The sequence below is a fragment of the Macrobrachium nipponense genome, chromosome 12 (genome assembly GCF_015104395.2).
Source record: "Macrobrachium nipponense isolate FS-2020 chromosome 12, ASM1510439v2, whole genome shotgun sequence".
NCBI lineage: Eukaryota > Metazoa > Arthropoda > Malacostraca > Decapoda > Palaemonidae > Macrobrachium > Macrobrachium nipponense.
The window spans coordinates 48,982,242-49,000,487 of NC_087205.1; the positions used below are offsets into that span (position 1 = coordinate 48,982,242).

At 37.9% G+C, this 18,246-nt stretch overlaps 1 protein-coding gene across 1 annotated transcript in view; it reads left to right on the forward strand.

The window, feature by feature from the left end:
- LOC135224793 (prolyl 4-hydroxylase subunit alpha-2-like) overlaps window positions 1-18,246 on the forward strand; it is a 114,424-nt gene that overhangs the window by 59,359 nt on the left and 36,819 nt on the right. Inside the window, exons 3-5 of the mRNA XM_064264118.1 lie at window positions 2,965-3,122; window positions 5,627-5,827; window positions 10,245-10,447. Coding sequence (XP_064120188.1) covers window positions 2,965-3,122; window positions 5,627-5,827; window positions 10,245-10,447 — 562 coding nt within the window. The remainder of the gene's footprint in view (window positions 1-2,964; window positions 3,123-5,626; window positions 5,828-10,244; window positions 10,448-18,246) is intronic.

Below are 18,246 nucleotides of genomic sequence, written 5' to 3' on the forward strand. Positions count from 1 at the left end.
GGCGAAAGGACAATAATGAGGCCTCCGTAGAAGGAACAATGCGGGGGAACCCTGTAGGGGTGACAACAAGGGCGAAGGACCTGGCGCTGAGGGAGTCTTCGGGGCCGTGACCCTCAGACGGCTGAGGCCATCCCCCCCAAGAATATTCCCTCTCCGGAGTCTTTCACATTGCACAAGAATTCAAGAATAACACTAATCACCAGAAATGCAAGACTGCAATCCTATCCTCTTCAACCATCCATTGGGGAAAATATGAGGATCGATATCCACACTGAACATGTATATATTACATTTCTATTGCCCAACCCTGGGCATATGGACAATGAAGGTGTAGGCTACAAACTGGCACAGTAAAATTATGGGTTTGTATAATTGAAAAATGCCAAAATCAACAGCAAACCAAAAAATGCAAGAGTGATGTAAACACGTCATCATCCGATGGCAGCCGAAAGCGGAAATAGATACGCTCAGGTGGGCGGAGATTCCCACTCTCAAACTCTAGTTCATCTACCAAACTACCTTGCCATAAAAGTCTAGCGGCCATTTCCAGCTTCGCTGAAGGTGATTCCTAATGTAAAGGACCGATGGTTTGTATATCATGTAGGAACAACTCTGGTTTAGATATTCAGCTCTACTATTTTGCTGAGGAGCATACGGGATTATCTGCCTTCTGTCTATTCCCTTCTCTGTAAGAAAAGCTGAGAATTCCTTGCTGACATACCCCCATTATAAGTGTGGAGGCTTGCAAAAGTCTTTTGTGTTTTCTCTCTGCCCTGGCCATATACTCACTTTTCTTCTTCACTGTAGCAATTTTACTGTACCTTGAATGGACGTCCAAAAAGATGGCAAAGTAGTGGCTTCCACTTCCATTTGATGCTGGTTCAGAAGTGTGACAAACATCACTACTTACTATTTATAGCACTCCACGACTCCTTGAATCACTTTCATGCATGTGGTGCAGTTTTCAAGTTTTCCCTTTGTTTCACAAAAGTCAGGTAAGGCGAGTACATGTCCAAATCTTCTATACCACAAATTTACTGTTGATATGTTCCCTGTAATTTCTGTGCCTTCATTTTTCTTTAATTTTGTTTCAGTTCCTTGTAAAATTTTCTTGGCTTTGCATTGATACATCTTTGTTGCTTCTTTCCAGTATCCTTTCAGAAATACTTCTTTCACATCTTTCACTTGTTTAACTGCTTTGTAAGGAACTAGTTTGAAGCCCTTTTCATAAAATCTCCTTTCAGACATCAAGTTTTGATCTAGATTTGGGGCATAGTATACTTTTTTAAAGTTAACTCATCCACCTTACTGGTCTTTCATTTTTAAAATCACTTTTCCTCTCCCTTGAACTGAAGAATTCTTTCCATCATGCTACTGTCAAAATCAACAAGTATGTTTATGAGGTGTCATATGATCGCTAGCACCAGAATCCAAGTTCCAAATTGATTTGGAATTTTCCTTTTTCACAGATGACTTGTTCACAATTGCATTCAATTTTTCTGTCTTTTCACTTTCATTTTCAATCACAGCAATAACTGCCTGTGTAATTGTTTTGGTTTTGGCAACTTTTGCTGTTAGCTCCTTTTCAGATTCACTTTCACTGTTTTCATCACTATTATATTGTGCTTTCTTCCCTGATAATTTCTTCTTGCTTCTTTCATCTTGTTTGTCTTCCATCTTGTCATTCTTCCTTGTCTCTTCTTTCTTCCTTATCTCTTCTTTTTTCCAATTTTGGACAATTTCTTGCTATATGTCCAGGCTGGGTACAAGCATAGCAAACAAATCTTTTGTCTTTTTTCTTGGAGTCTCTTGCGCCAGCTTCTCTTCAGTAATTTGTGCTTGGATTCCCATCTTCTTTTCTTGAATCTCTTCTGAAGCTTGTTTTTATAAACGGATGATTCCTCTTCTTTTCTTGCTCGAGTTTATCTTGCCCTTTCTCGAAAAGCAGTACTGACTTTACATTTTTAAATCTTAAAATTTTTGAGAATTGTGACTTCAACAAAATTTGACGCTTGGGAATATGTTTAAGACCTCTAAGTACAAATACAGCTACCAAATTGAGCCACTTCTCCTAAAGCTGCATTTACATCTGTGGCTAATCTAATTACATAGGCTAAATATTCCCTTATAGACATTTCTTCAGTTTTTCTGCTTCGACACAGTTCTCTAACACACTCACTATTTGGAATTTATCATCACTCAAAATTTTCCAAGCTTCTTTTGCTTTGGTGTGATGTAACTGAGTGCGTCATTATTTCTTTGATGTTGTAGTTGCGTCCAGTCATCTTGATCTTCAGTATGTCCTGGATCAATGCTTTCCTACCATCTTTTCTGGGTGAGGGTTCTAGTTCTTTTTTGCCCAATAGAAATGATTTGATTCATCCAGAATTTCATGACTTTCTTTCTCTGTCTTCGCCTGCCATTTTGTGTATCTCTGCATCACAGCACCCTCGTAGTCATAGCGGTGTAGTACATGATGTCGTTCGACTTCTAACAAAGTTTATTTCCCCTCACTTTTACAGCACTTTATTCACTGCTCTCTTGCTTTTGGTGCTCTGGGAGTATCCTGGGCCCATAACCTTTTAAAGTGATATTGTTTGTTAATTCGACTTCTTCTACATTCCTTTTTATTCTTATTTCTACCTTCGTGAGTCAAAGTAATAACAATGCGTGTCTATTTTCTATGGGTTTTATAGTCCAAATATTTTAGCTACAGCATGGTCTCGCTAGCATGGGCGGAATTTTGTTTACATTCAGGTATGCGATGACCGACTTAGCATTCACTGCTGCCAGACGGTAAATTTAAAATCAAACAAATTATAATTACAAGAGACAAAACTGAGAATCATATGTTTAGAATAATATTTTAACAATTTCCCACAAAAATTATGCAAAGTATATAACAGAGGAGGGAAGTACTCCTGCTATTACTATAACAATAATTCTGATCAATGGCACTTTCAGGTATGTGGCCTCATGGAGCGCAATCAGTGATGGCACACAGACCGACGATGGAAGAGAGGATCCAGCAGCCATATATACCCTCCTGAGGCATGTCGCACAGGGCTGGCGGGAAGTGGATCTGGTCCTCAGTGACACCAGAGCAATCTTCAACCAGTTGGGTAAGTCAGTCACGATGAATTTCCGTGTTTTGCTGCACTATTTAAAACAACTGGAGATTTCTTAATTATATATACATATATATATATATATATATATATATATATATATAATATATATATATATTTTTATATGCATGTATAACTGAATCACAAATATTTGGAATGTGATGAATAAGTATATAAATAAAGACAAAATCCACTTAGGAAAGTGAAACAATGGAGTAACTACTGTGAGGCCTTTCAACTTCTCATCCTTTACTAAGGTAACTAATTTGTAATTAAGTCAGTGATTTTATCTTTAAGGTCATTCTTAATCAATTTCTTATGCAAGGGTCCAAATAATACGAGCCAGAGCTAAGGTTAAAATTACAATTGGAAGTAAGTGAATTGTCAGTCCAATTCATCCTGTGAGAGTTTTCACTTAAAGAAATGAATATTGCAATGGATGTCTGCCCAGTTTTTACAGAGTACTTATGCAGTTTAATTCTTACTTCTAAATCCTTGCTAGATTGGCCAATATAAAAAGAGGGGCTGTCCAAACATGGAATCTTATATAGTATTATGTTGTTGCTTTCCTTAGAGCCATTTTTTTTTAGTTCATGTGAATATTGATATTGGAGGAATCGAATTGGCGAAAAGTTACACAAATGAGGTTTTTTTGTGTGAAACTTTTAGAGACTGGCGGGATCCTGGAGACTGAGGTCTTGGGATTTTTTTTTCTCTTTTTTAAACTCCTCTTTCTTAGTTTTGTGTGCATTTGGAACCTTGTTATCAATTGTTATAAAGCTGATTTGCTTTTGTAAGTTGCCCATTGGCGCGAGTCCACCTTGCAGTTCAAGTATTTTGTTAAATTAGCTGTTTAATTTTGTGATAGAATTGTGAACCCAATTTTATCTCAAAATTAAACTGTCAGTTTAACAAAATACATGAACTGAAAGGCGGACTCGCACCAATGAACAACTTTCAAAATGAAATCAACTTGAAAACGATTCGCAACGAGGTCTCAAATGCACACACGGAAAAGACAGGAAAGTTTTAAAAAAATCATGGAAATAATCCGGTGACCTAATCCTCCAAGATCCCATCGGTCTCTAAAAGTTTCAAACAAAAAAATCTTATTTGTGCAACATTTCGTCTATTTGTTTTCTCCAATATCAATATTCACATGAACTACAATATTTCATATGTCCCTTGGGTTGGATTTCTGTCTCCCTAACTACAAACCTAACTATTGTCAGTTCTTTCTCCCGCTTGAGAGTATTTTCCAGCGTTTAAAAAATCTTTCATTGAGCGCCAATCTCAGCCGTTTACAAAGTGATTTAGCTTGTTTATCATAAAATACTTTCCTGAAACTCAGAACTCAATGGGCACCTTTTTTCAAGAAAGCTGATCTTGATCTCCTAAAAACTCTCTCAAAAAGAGAAGATATTGTAATTTTGAGGCCAGATAAGGGAAGGGGAACTGTTATCCTTAATAGAGTTGATTATGTTAATAAAATGGAAGAGATTTTAAATGATCATACTAAATTTCAAGAGATTGGTACTCCCGATTACCAGAATATCTTCAAGACTGAGGATAAAATAAATAGATTTCTTCGTACCCTAAAGAACGATCGCGTCATTAACGAAGACACTTACGAAGAGCTTTTTTGCACTGGGTCATCCTATGGTATTCTTTACGGCCTTCCAAAAATTCATAAGCCCAATGTTCCCCTTCGGCCTATTTTGGCCTCATACAAATCTCCTAATTACAAACTAGCTAAGTACCTTGTCCCATTATTGGAGCCTCTGACTAAGAATAAATATACTCTGCCAAACTCTAACAAATTTAAAGATTTAATATTATCTCAAGACCCCGACTTATTTATGGCCAGCCTTGATGTTGAGGCCCTGTTCACTAATGTACCTGTTAAAGAAACTATTAGTATTATTTTTAAATAAGTTATTTCCTGATCCAGATCTAAGTTTTATAATTTCAATCGTGTTGCTTTTAAAACTTTTTTAGAATTGGCCGTGCTGGACACGGCTTTTGTTTCTAACGGGAAATTGTATAGGCAAGTAGAAGGGATGGCTATGGGCTCCCCTCTTGGCCCAACATTCGCTATATATATATATATATATATATATATATAATATATATATATTATATATATATATATATCATATATGTGTGTGTGTGTGTGTGTGTGTGTATATATAATATATATAGATATATATATATATATATATATTTGTGTGATATATATGTGTGTGTGTGTGTGGGTATGTGTGTGTGTGTGTGCGTGCATCCACACATTTGTACAATGATAATAATGCACTGGATATTTATTTGAACTCAAAAGCACGGAAAGCAAACGTGTTTAGGACGTTCGTCTGATAAACTGAATAATTTGCCATCATGTATATGCGCATGAATCTTCCGCATTTTCCTTTTGATTCACAAACCCAGGAAAGATACCTCCTGAAAAGATCATATAGTAGACATTAAGAAATTGCCTTTGACAGAGCACCTCTCAACACGGGCTGATCGGGAACAGCTACCAAACAGTGATGACGTCAGAGTGACTGCAGAAGCCCTAGCCAAGTTGGCCCACACTTACCGCTTCAACTCTTCGTCTCTTGCTGAGGGTATTATTCGCAGTACTGCAGAGGTTGACGGGGACTGTGTGGACAAACAATTGAATTCAGTCTTGCATCCCTTGTCTGGTGAGTTACTTTTTAAATGTTTATATATAAACCACCTGCTTTCTTGAATAGTAGCAGATTCACAAGCTAACTCTTGAAGCCAGCAGCAAACTTGAGTTCTCATAGCTGAACGTTCTACTTCGTTTTGAGAATAGCAACTTCTTTATTGAAGCTGAGAAAAGAAAAGTCCTCTTTTCAGTTCATACTGAAATGTAATTGATTTCATAATGAATATGCGTGCTGGACATTTACTGTCCATGAGGTGTAGCAATAGATAATCTAAGTGATTAGAAAAAATTTACAATATAGAAGAATTCTTATCTCTAGAAGGGATGGAAAGGTTTGCATATCACTCAGGTGACTTTTATCAATCATATCTTATCATGACAACCAGAATATCAACTGGGTTCTTTCAATAAATTCCAATTCACTACTCTTTTTCAAAGGTATCATCGCTGATTAAAGCTGTCTTTATTCATACGTCTCGACTAAACACCATAGTTGTTATTCAAGGAAGTCTGGGGGAATTGAATGGAGACCAAACTTGAATACTGTTCATTATGGCGTTCGCTGGTCTGGCTCAACATTAGCATTTTCGAGAGGGTCATTCACATAAAATGTGAATGATCCAAGTTCAATCTGGGCCAAGTGCAAGTAAAATCTTTCTTTGCATTCGACTACTAGCAATTCAGGACTTCTACAAATGCTATTATCGTGTGTTGTTTCCTATAGTTAATTTTCCTCATTATTCTTGTATTTTTTAACCTTCTATTTTTAAGTTTGTGCAACTGAGGTTATTTGTTAGAGGTGCACAGTTCCGGGGATAGTTTGCCATCTGTTTTACTTAAGTTTTCTCAAATATAGGAACCTCTGACAGTTTATGTAAGGTTAGAGATCAAACTCTAAATGTTTAATTTTACGTAGATATGTAGTACATGAGTATTGAAATAATTCATAGTCTCTGACTTGGCAAGCATCTTGTTTGATATGTGATCTACATAATAAAGTTAAACCTTCACATAATATACAACATAAGACTTTCTCATATATGCTGTTACACGGTCCGAATTAGCAACTGCTACAGCTATGGGGTTTGGAGGATTGGAGCAGCTCCATCGAACACACTTCCTAGTTAGTTAGTTATTTTATTGACAAAAATTTACAATTTTTAGTACAAATTTGTCCACAAAGAGACATAATACGAAATATACATAGTAGACAGTAATCTCTTTTGTTCTTGCAAGTACATTGCCTACAAAAAAAAATACATCAAGAAAAATTCATCAAGTACAAAATAACATGAGCCAATAAGATTATAAAAAACGGAAAAGGAACTAACCAACTAAAGAGAAAAACGCAGTGACATAACTATCCAGTACCAAGTCCTAACACACGTAATGCTTGAAAAAAAGGGAAAGTTAATTTGAAGAAAAACATTAAACAGAAGACGCAGCTGCACATTACTTATACCTATGAAGAACTTCATAAACATATGTACCCAAATAAACAATATTATCTTTTTCACTTAATAAAGTACTCAGAGACTCATAACTCAAGTTTATGCCTACGTGGCATTGCCAGAGGACAATTGATCAGAGCGTGTGACTCGTCCTGAATAGAGCTATTATCTCAAGTGCAAAACTCTCTTAATTCTGGAGGTGTTCGGCTCCACCTACCTGTTTCTATAAGAAAGTTATGGGACATGAGCCGTAAACGACTGAAAGCTACGCGAATGTAATCAGAGACATATAATTTATCAGTATATAATTTATGTATTCCTAGGTTGGGATTCAGTTTGTTTCTGTAAGCCACATATTTTGTTGCTGATGAATTTTAGGATGGGAGTCTCTTGTATTCCCGTCTTTTGGATGCTGTAAAGAAAATTACGTAATGAGATGGCCGAAACATAATTATAAATTTTAATAAATTTTTTTATCCAATTGACCTAATATTCTCATATAGCATGTAAATCACTTAAATATATATTGTTTGTTCAATTAATATTTTTGTCAGAAAAGAAATAAGCATTAAAAATTCTAACTTTGTATCTCTCTTTCAGAATAAAAGATGTGACGTAGTTCCGGGACCCTCTTCACGCAAGAGAAGAACAGCCATTTTTACAGCAGAACCGCCTGAATCAGCAAGTAAATGGGCAAAGACAGATCAAGATGATGCTTGCTTTATTTGTGGAAAACAGTAACGTCTAAAAGAGATCCACTTCAGTAACCTTCTCAAAAGACCTGGAATTTCCTGGCCCAAAAAGGTGAAGTATGGAGGCAGTTAAACACTGTGTTCAACAACCTTTATGAATGCATACAGGTATGCAAAACACACAAAAAGGTTCACAAAATCTGCAGGCTAAATGTTACTGGAATCAATTTAAAACGAGACCAGAAGTTACAGAGCAAATGTAGACCTGATGAGTGGCAGGATACCGAGAGCACTGAAGAAACTTGATCTTCAAATGTTAGGAGCTTTCGTTATCTTGTAAAGCTTCAGAGTTTTCTTGCTATCTGTCAAAAGGAATTGAAAGGAAAGACTTCCAGAAATATTCTTGGGGAGAATTGAAACGGAGGCATCTTGGGTGACATTTTTAGAGACTATTCCTTTGTTAAAGATGAGCTGAAAAAACGTTGTTTGGAAGCCTTTGCAACATTTTGCAATAGTAATAGAGGTATACTTGAGGCAGCTGCTCTCGACATCTTTTATCACAAAGAATGTTGGAAATCACACTGTAGACCCGTGTATGACGCTTACACCAATACTAAAAGGACAGAAAAACGTCGTCAGAGAGAACAATGGGTACAAGACAATAGGCAAGAAGCATTCAGTAATTGTCTTCACTTATCAGAGAGAGTCTTGACACACGCAAAGAGATATACACACTGAGAGAAATACTTCATGAGTATGAACAAATACAAAGATATATGCTGTTTACAAATGAAGAAATTAGAGATACATGTGATGAGTGACAGGCATTACACTCCCTTCGCAAAAAACTTCAAAGACACTTTGGTGAGGATATAGGGTTTCGTTCCAGGTACCAAAAAATGAGCCTACAATAGTATATTTTCCAAAGCATGGTGGTGCAAAATGTTGCACAGGCTTCCAAACAATGTTTTTTTCAGCTCATCTTTAACAAAAGGAATAGTCTCTACAAATGTCACCCAAGAAGCCTCCGTTTCAATTCTCCCCAAGAATATTTCTGGAAGTCTTTCCTTTCAATTCCTTTTGACAGATAGCAAGAAAACTCTGAAGCTTTACAAGATAACGAAAGCTCCTAACATTTGAAGATCAAGTTTCTTCAGTGCTCTCGGTATCCTGCCACTCATCAGTTCTACATTTGCTCTGTAAGTTCTGGGCTCGTTTTACACTGATTCCAGTAACATTTAGCCTGCAGATTTTGAGAACCTTTTTGTGTGTTTTGCATACCTGTATGCATTCATAAAGGATGTCGAACTCAGTGTTTAACTGCCTCCATTCTTCACCTTTTTGGGCCAGGAAATTCTAGGTCTCTTGAGAAGGTTACTGAAGTGGATCTCTTTCGGGTTGCTGTTTTTCCACAAATAATGCAAGCATCATCTTGATCTGTCTTTGCACATTTACTTGCTAATTTAGGTGGTTCTGCCACAAAAATGACTGTTCTTCTCTTGCTTGAAGGGGGTCCCGGAACTACGTCACACATCTTTTATTCTGAAAGAGAGACACAAAGTTGGAATTATTTCTACTTATTTCTTTTCTGATAAAAATATTCATAGAAGAAAAATGTGTATTTAAGTGATTTACATGCTATATGAGAATATTAGGTCAATTAGTAAAAAAAAATAATTAAGGAAAATTATCCAATTAGTTTCGGCCATCTTATTACGTAAATGTTCTTTTTAGCATCCAAAAGACGGGATCACAAGAGAGACTCCCATCCTAAAATTCATCAAATTGATGCTATCAATGAAATTCAAGCATAAAAAAAATTCCCCTCACATTGCACACGGGCTCACCTTAAACCCTAACTGGACTACATACATTGCACATGCATACAATGTGGAAAGGCTCTTCCTTATCAGGATTAGATAATTTAGACATAAGAAAGCGTTTTCGTTTTGATGCCGCGATGAATTGTGCTGGGGGTATCCCAGACTCAGTCAAACAGAATATGTACAGGTATTTACCTTTACATCTTGAAGACTTTTTACTAAATTATTGTAATTACTTACTGAAGATACGAAGCAAAGAAAATGTTTTAGTCTACATAGAGGAATTGACATAAGTTTCCCAGCACCAACGATAAAACCGGTGTATGCTGCTCATAAGTTATAGAGCCCTGAATGGCAGAGAAAAATAATTTTATTTCTGCGAAAAAAATCAGTACTTAATGGAAATTGCAAAGCTAAGCCTTTTTCAACGAGCATTTCATGTACCTAAATACATTTATTCACAGTTGACGAGCTGGCATCCATAGGGGTAGCAGCGATGAACAAAGGGTATTTTGATGTAGGCGTTGAGTTTCTGAAAGCAGCTAGTGTACGGGCGTCATCCAACCCCCTTTGGACCCTACCAGGGAAACAGATGCAACATTTGACGATATCTTCAGAATATTCCACACAGCACATCGAGAGTTTGTTGAGGACAGCCGTAAAAGTGGTACGTAAAATTACATATGTGCTTTCCGCTTACCTGTGGATATCTTTTCTTTACTAATATAATAACTGTTCTCCGCATCTTTAATGTTTCCCTTATTTCTAACAGACAGTCAGTCATTTCACTTGAGGCACCACCATCAGTCAGTGGCGGATCTAGAAATCTTTCATGGGGGAGGGTGGGCTGGCACTTAGGATATATAATATGTGTGTGTAACTTGTACGGTACATATACTACATCAATATTATTTTTGCACACAATATAACTACTACACAGTAGTAGTAGTAGTTGTTGAAATAATCATTAACTAAGCAAATGTTTGCTATTAATAATGATTCATTGAAAGAAAACAATGCTTTATTATTCATACCCGTGGGGGAAGCACGTGACCAGGTGCCCGCCACCCCACCTTAAATCCGCCACTGCCACCAGTAGGTAAAGGTGCGCGCGCATGCTGTCAGTCCTGAGTGAAGTTCCTGAGGCAGTCGTATATGTATGTGTTCGCATATTACCGTTTGTCATTTTTCACTCTACCAATACTTATTATCAGTTCAAACATTAACCTATAGAACATTTTCCATATCCAGCCTGTATTTAGTTGCAACGCTTGATAGCCTCCTTATCATAGACCTAGCCTGGTTCTAAAATGGATGATTTTTTAAAAATATAACAAGTCATGAAAGGAAAAGGTTGTTCCCAGAATATTGTACAAAATAGCTGCTAGCTCTCAGATTAATTTTGGTTTCTTAGTAAATATTTTTATGTTGCGATTAGTTGGGAATATATCCGACTACCATAGACTAAGCATGGTTCCATTGTGTAGATTTAAATAATTTAATATTGCTGTTACTTTAACAGTATCGCACAGCTTTCTCCTTTAATTCTCCCTCATGAATTTGGTGCCGCACTATAAGATCGAATGTCCTCACCGGGTACTGAGAAATAAATTGTTATAGATATATGAAATAGGTCAAATCCATGGGCTTGGTGCCTGGATCCATTGCCTAAGTTAACAGGTGAAACACGAGGCGGTAACCACGCGGTTGTGACCGTACACATTATGGTGGTTACCAGCACTGTCCATTCAGTATTATTAAAATGGAAGTGGAGGAAATAACATTCGTACGGTATGTTCATAAGTCTGTACAATAACTGAGAGAACATCAGCCTAAATTCTTCAGTAATTTCAGTGACTATAAAATCATTTGACGGTTTAGGTTTACTTACACTGATTAATGATGATATTTCATCAAAAAGCGTAATGCAGTGTATGCATGTATGTGTAATCATGCACACACACATATACATGTATACATTATATATGCATACACATGTATATATATATATATATATATATATATATATATATATATATATATATATATATGTGTGTTACGGACCCCTTTATTGGGTCCTGGTGCAGTTCTTTTATTGCACTATTTATATTCTCAGTGATGTTCAAAAATACTCTGCGTAAAATGGTCAGTGGAGACGAAAACAAAAGGGAAAACAACAATATTTATTCACAACAAAAATAACATTAAGTCAACCTTGTGACTGAAAGGACGTACACTAGTCCTCAAATAATCCCGTAGGATCCCTAAACGCTAAGAAAACTAAGCCCTAGATAGAAACATGAGAGAGAACAAACACAAGAATACGTCTAAACAGGAATATATCCATACAATGGCTGGCCAGGCCAAAACCCATAAATACCTATATAACTATAAACGAAAGAAGGAAGGTGAAGGATAAAAGTGAGAAAACACTTAAATTCCTACCTATGAATTACAATATAAACACCAAGGCCGATAGGCCATAAGGACCATCAGAGTCTATAAATATTGTATAGAAAAATAGATATATATAAAAAAAATCAACAAACTCCTCACACAAAACAGGGGAAACTTCAGTCCAAAATAAATTCAAATCGCCTTTACGGAGGCCGTGATCCAATACATCTCAGCTCTGCAGACGAGGGAGGACATGAATACACAGTAACCACAGGTACAGTGAGTCGGAGAAGGTCCTGCCCGACAACACAAAGGTCAAACTCCTACCTGGTATCTGTCTCCCTACTTGACACCTCACGAGCCAGATTGCTCCCTCAGCAGCAGCTTAAGGTGTCCTTGGAGATAGACTGATGACTGCCCAAAGCTCCTCTAGTGCCAGCAGAACACGATGGCACTCAATACTCTAGGGAAATATATATATATATCCACTAAGGTGGCAGTACGACGAATAGAATCCGCAGGTGACAAAATTCAGAGCGTCGAATACAGGTCACACGACGTCGCAGGTGACAGAAGTGTACCTGCGAAGGGCAGCTCCAAAAACAAGATTCAATGTTTTTCCAATAATCGCCAGCTGCAGAGGTATCAGGAAGCAAAGGAAGGCCCGAACTAACCTTAGGCCGAGCACCGTCTTTCCAAAAGTCACCTCACAGGAGTCCTGCCGCACTCGAAAAATAAACAAACCACAATCGTTAACACGATAGTTCAAGCAATTAAGTGAGCGGGGAGGAGGCGAGAAACTATAGCGTAAACAAAACACTAAACACTTAACATTAACTGCCTTAAGAAATAATGTACTTAAAACTAGAACAAGGTTGACTTAAATAAATCGGAAAATTACGTTACTCTAATACCTTCCATCCCCGAGAAAAAAAAAAAAAAAAAATTTATTTTTTTATAACAAGAACATAGAACCTGGAAAACAGGAACATTAAGGTCCACCAAAAAAAAACAAAAAAAAACAACAACAAGACAAAAGTTACTGGCCTGAAAATAAAACTAGATTTAAACAGCAAAGTCAAAACATGGTATATAAACAAAAAAAACAAAAAAAATAACTAAACTAAGTCTAAACAACGACAACAAGAAAAGACTAAAACCAAACCTGTTCACATAGCATACAAAACAAATAGAACAATACAGACAAAACTCGCAAAATCAAGGAAGGAAACTTACGTTATACACACCTCGACTTACAGTGTACAAAAAAAAAAAAAAAAAGTTTTATACAAACCCACCGGAGAAACGAGCAGGGCAGCGTACGAGGGAGGTAAAACAAACATATCAAATTTCGTGAGAGCGCGTCAGGAATCTTATTTTCAGACCCCTTAATGTGTTTAATACCAGCTTGAATTCCTGAAGCAATGAGAGCCCAACGCAAGATCCTCTGGTTGGCCCCTTTCATACGCTCAATGAAAACAAGCGGGTTATGATCCGTCCAGATCTCTATGGGAAGAGAAAAGTTAGTTACATAAGGTTTGAAATGTATAAGGGTACGGACCAAAGCAAGAGCTTCCTTTTCAATGGTAGAATACCTCCTTTCAGCCACCAATAACTTCCGACTAAAATAAGATATGGGGTGTACCTCACCTCATCGTCCCTTTGGAAAAGGACACCACCTATACCCACATCACTGGCATCTACTGCTATGATATAAGGTTTCTGAAAATCTGGGGAAGTCAAAATAGGTTTCGAAATTAGAATGGTTTTAAGCTTATTAAAAGCTTCCTCACACTGATTAGACCAACAAAATTTTTTACCCTTCTCTAAAAGGTTAGTAAGAGGTTGAGCAAGATCAGAAAAATTTCGCACGAAGCGGCGATAATAACCAGACATTCCCAGAACTCTTCTCACCTCTCTAATACTACCTGGCCTTTTTAAATTAATAATAGCCTCGAGGTTAGCTTGTTTCGGAGCCACCTGACCCAAACCAACCTCGTGACCCAAATAACAAACCTTTGCCTTGCCAAATTCACACTTTGATAAATTAATAACCAAACCTGTGCAGACCTAAGGGCCTCAAATACCTTACGCAATCTTACCATATGCGTACTCCATCATTGCTATATACAACCAAATCATCAATATAAATTTCAGTTCCTTTCAAACCACAAATTACCCTATTCATAAGCCTCTGAAAAGTACACGCGGCATTTTTCATCCCAAATGGCATAACCTTGCATTCATACAAACCAAAGGGAGTTACGAATGCCGAGATTTCACGGGCTCGATCAGATAACGGAACCTGCCAATAACCCTTCAGCAATCTAGTTTCGTAATAAATTTGGCAGAACCTATCTGATCGAGGCAATCATCATACGTGGCAAAGGAAAAGAGTCATTTTTGGTGTGGGCATTAACCTTTCGATAGTCCACACACATGCGGAACTTCCCATCCCGTCAGCTTTTTCAACAAGAACAATAGGGGAACTCCAAGGACTGACTGATGGTCTGAATCAGGTCGTGCTCCAACATATATTTAATCTCCTTTTCGACCAAATCCCTTTTTACAGGATTTAACCGATAAGGACTTTGTTGTTTAACTGGGAGGCACTACCTACATCTACATCATGGCAAAGAAAATTAGTTCTACCAGGAGAGTCTCGGAATAAATCTGAAAAGGAATAAATTAGATTAAACACATCCTCTCTTTGATGAGGATCCAAATGCTTCAGACCTTCCTGTAAAACTTCTAAATTTTTGTATATTAGAAAAAAGAGCATCTGAAGAGACCTGACTCATTAAATCGTCCGAATCCCGGAGGAGGAAATTCCACAGCTACAGATACTGGCTCAGAGACAACTGTTAAAGGATCAACACTTACTACTATTATACGCTTTCAACCTGTTTACATGAAAAACTTTACAACTTCCTGCTTGAACCGGGAGCTTCAATTTCGTAATTCACACTCGGACCAATTTCCTCAAAACTTTCCACGGACCCTTATATCTAGGTTCAAGAAAATTGTCTGGGTCCATACTCAAAATCAAAACCAATTCTCCTGGTTCAAAAGAACGGACTTTAGTGTTCCTGTCAAAGTTAGCCTTCATTTTAGCCTGAGAATAATTCAAATTATCCCGAGCAAACTTCCAAGCACTGAACATTCTCTTTCTCAAATCATCCACAAATTCTCCATTTTGATATCTCCCCTTCGATTGACCCTAATGCTTCACAAAAAAATGTCCAAAGGGCCACGGAACTTTGTGCCCAAAATCAGTTCGAAGGGAGCTACCCACCTGTGGAGGCATTGGGATGATCCTAAGAGCAAACAGTGCGAGCGGCAGTGCTTTGTCCCACTCGCTTCCATGTTCATAACAATTTTTTTCAAATAGATTTAATGTCTTGGTGAAACCTCTCACACACCTTGACTCTCCGGATGATACGGAACACTCGTAATGTGCTGAATGGCCAGTTCAGCACACTTACCTCTAAACATTTTACTTGTGAAATTCGTACCGCAATCGGTCTGAATAACACGGGGGAGACCGTACCTGGAAAAGAATTCCATTAATTTTTCAAAACAATACTTTAAAGGTTATCCGTCTCAAAGGGAAACGCTTCGGGAATCTAGAGGCTCTATCCATAATTGTTAATAGATAAATATAACCAGACTTAGTTTTCGGCAAAGGACCAACCACATCTATCACCAATTCCGAGAATGGTTCTCCGATGACAGGAATAGGATTTAAAGGAGCCTTAGGAATAATTTGATTTGGTTTCCCATAACCTGACAAACCTCACATTTCGTTCACAAAACGCTTCACAGACGATTTCATTCCAGGCCACCAAAAATATCTTGCTAATTTACGGAAAGTCTTCCATACCCCAAAATGACCTGAAAGGAAATTGTCGTGAGCGAGACTCATTACTGATTCACGGAAATGGGAAGGGACCACAATTTGCTCAATTCGAGAAGCCTTGCTCATCATCTGTCGAAGGTCTACTAAATCTGTACAACAATATTATTTATTATACCAAACCGAGGCTTAGTTAGATCATTGATATCACCTAACTCAAAATTAAATTCTGTTTTCTGGGCCTCAGTGAAAGCCAAACGATCCCAATCAGGTTTCTGAACATCATTAATATAATATGACTATCACTACTATCTACAGACCCGGGCCGTTTCTACATCTACTTCTAAACTACTAAATAATAATTCATCATCATTAATTGATTCAGCAGCTCTTGCTGTGGCACGGGTTGTTACAGAAACAGGATGGGCATGAACAGACAAAATAGGAAATAATTCCCGACCTTCACTATGAGCATGTCATTTCCCGCCCAAAATGCCGTCAATACCAGGTATGGGGAGATTATCGACAACGGCCAACTCAGTAACCCTATCATATCCGGGAAAAGACAACCTGACATCCACCAACGGAGCAGAAACAACAGTGTTCGGGAACCCTCCCAGAACGACATAATTACCTGAACGCTCTTGTAAACCATTCAAAGTCTCACTCAACACCAGAGACCGAGCTGAACCAGTGTCCCTCAAAAACTTCACATTGATAGTTTTAGATTTATGAATTATTTTACCTGGCCAGACATATTTGTCAAAATCGAGTCACAAATTTTTATTGCTAGGGGATGAATTATCATTACTATCTCCCTACTGCTAACTACTTCAGTTTTTTTTTTGTCAACCTTATCACTAAAACCAGACCTGTTGGAAATTAATGAAATTGGAGTTCTGACCATTTCTCTGCAGATACCTCCTACGTGCATTGCACTGGTGCTGGAAATGACCTGGTTTGTCACACCAGAAACAGGTTCCTCTACGTCCAGTACCTCTGTTATCATTATACCGTTATAGTTATTCTTGCCTGAATTAGGCATACCCTTGTTAACAAAGATAACGAGGAGGAGAGGGCCCTGCAGAGACTCCACCAACATTTCTGTCACCTTTGTCAAAGAATGGTCATTACCCCTTAGTTAGGAATTATTAGAGACCAGACGACGAAATGGTTTTCTAACTCTCCTTCCATTTAACTGACGACCCGGAAGGAAGTGGGATTATTCATATCTTGATAACCAAAATTACCAGTTCCAGAACGATGAGTCAAGACTATTCATCTGCCAATTGGGCGGCATCATTCAGTTTTATAGCCTTAACCTCCTCGAGATGAACTCTTAACTCCTTGCTACACGCTTTCTTGAATTCCTCAAGGAGCAACAATTCCCTCAACGCAGCAAAAGACACTACCTGACGACTCTTTAGCCAGTCGTCGAATTGTTCCTCCTTGACCCGTGCAAATTCAACAAAGGATTGAGAAGGGTGTTTGTTGTAATTCCTGAATTTCAGACGATAAGCCTCGGGTACCAAATCAATAGGCTTTTAGGACCAGTGCTTTGACCTTCTGGTAGTCCCAAGCAATTCCTTCCTCCAAGGCATTGTATACCCGGATTGCCTTGCCAACCAATCTACACTGTATCAATACCGTCCACATTTCAGAGGGCCAAGACAATCGGGTGGCAACCCGTTCAAATGCCTTGAAGAATTCAGGGACGTTTTCTTCTCATCAAAGACTGGCACTAACTTTAATGCCGCACCTAAATTAAATTTATCATTAAAATTATTCTTAGGGGAACTGATCATATTGGTCCCCTGCAACCTTGCCATTTGTAAATTTATATTTAGCCTACCTCAGCTCGTGACGTGGGGGGGGGGGGGCCTCGCCCTCTCGTTCTCCTCAAATTCCAATTTCCTCAACTCGATGCGTTTGCAAATTAACTTATATTCTACCTCCTCCTTAGACTCTCCCAAACATTGAATAGGAGCCAGGGGTCCCTCTGGCATAGGATTTGGGGAAGGCAAAAAAGGATTAGTAGACAAATTAGATTTAGGTAAATTAGATGGACTTCAAAAATAATACCTGTGCGGGGAGGATCCTCAAACAAAGTCAAACCTGCTCTCACACTCAATTTTTCCTCCTCCGCCCAATCTACATCAAACGTACTACCTTCATCATCACTGTCCTCTCGACTTTCGTTAATCAAATTTCCA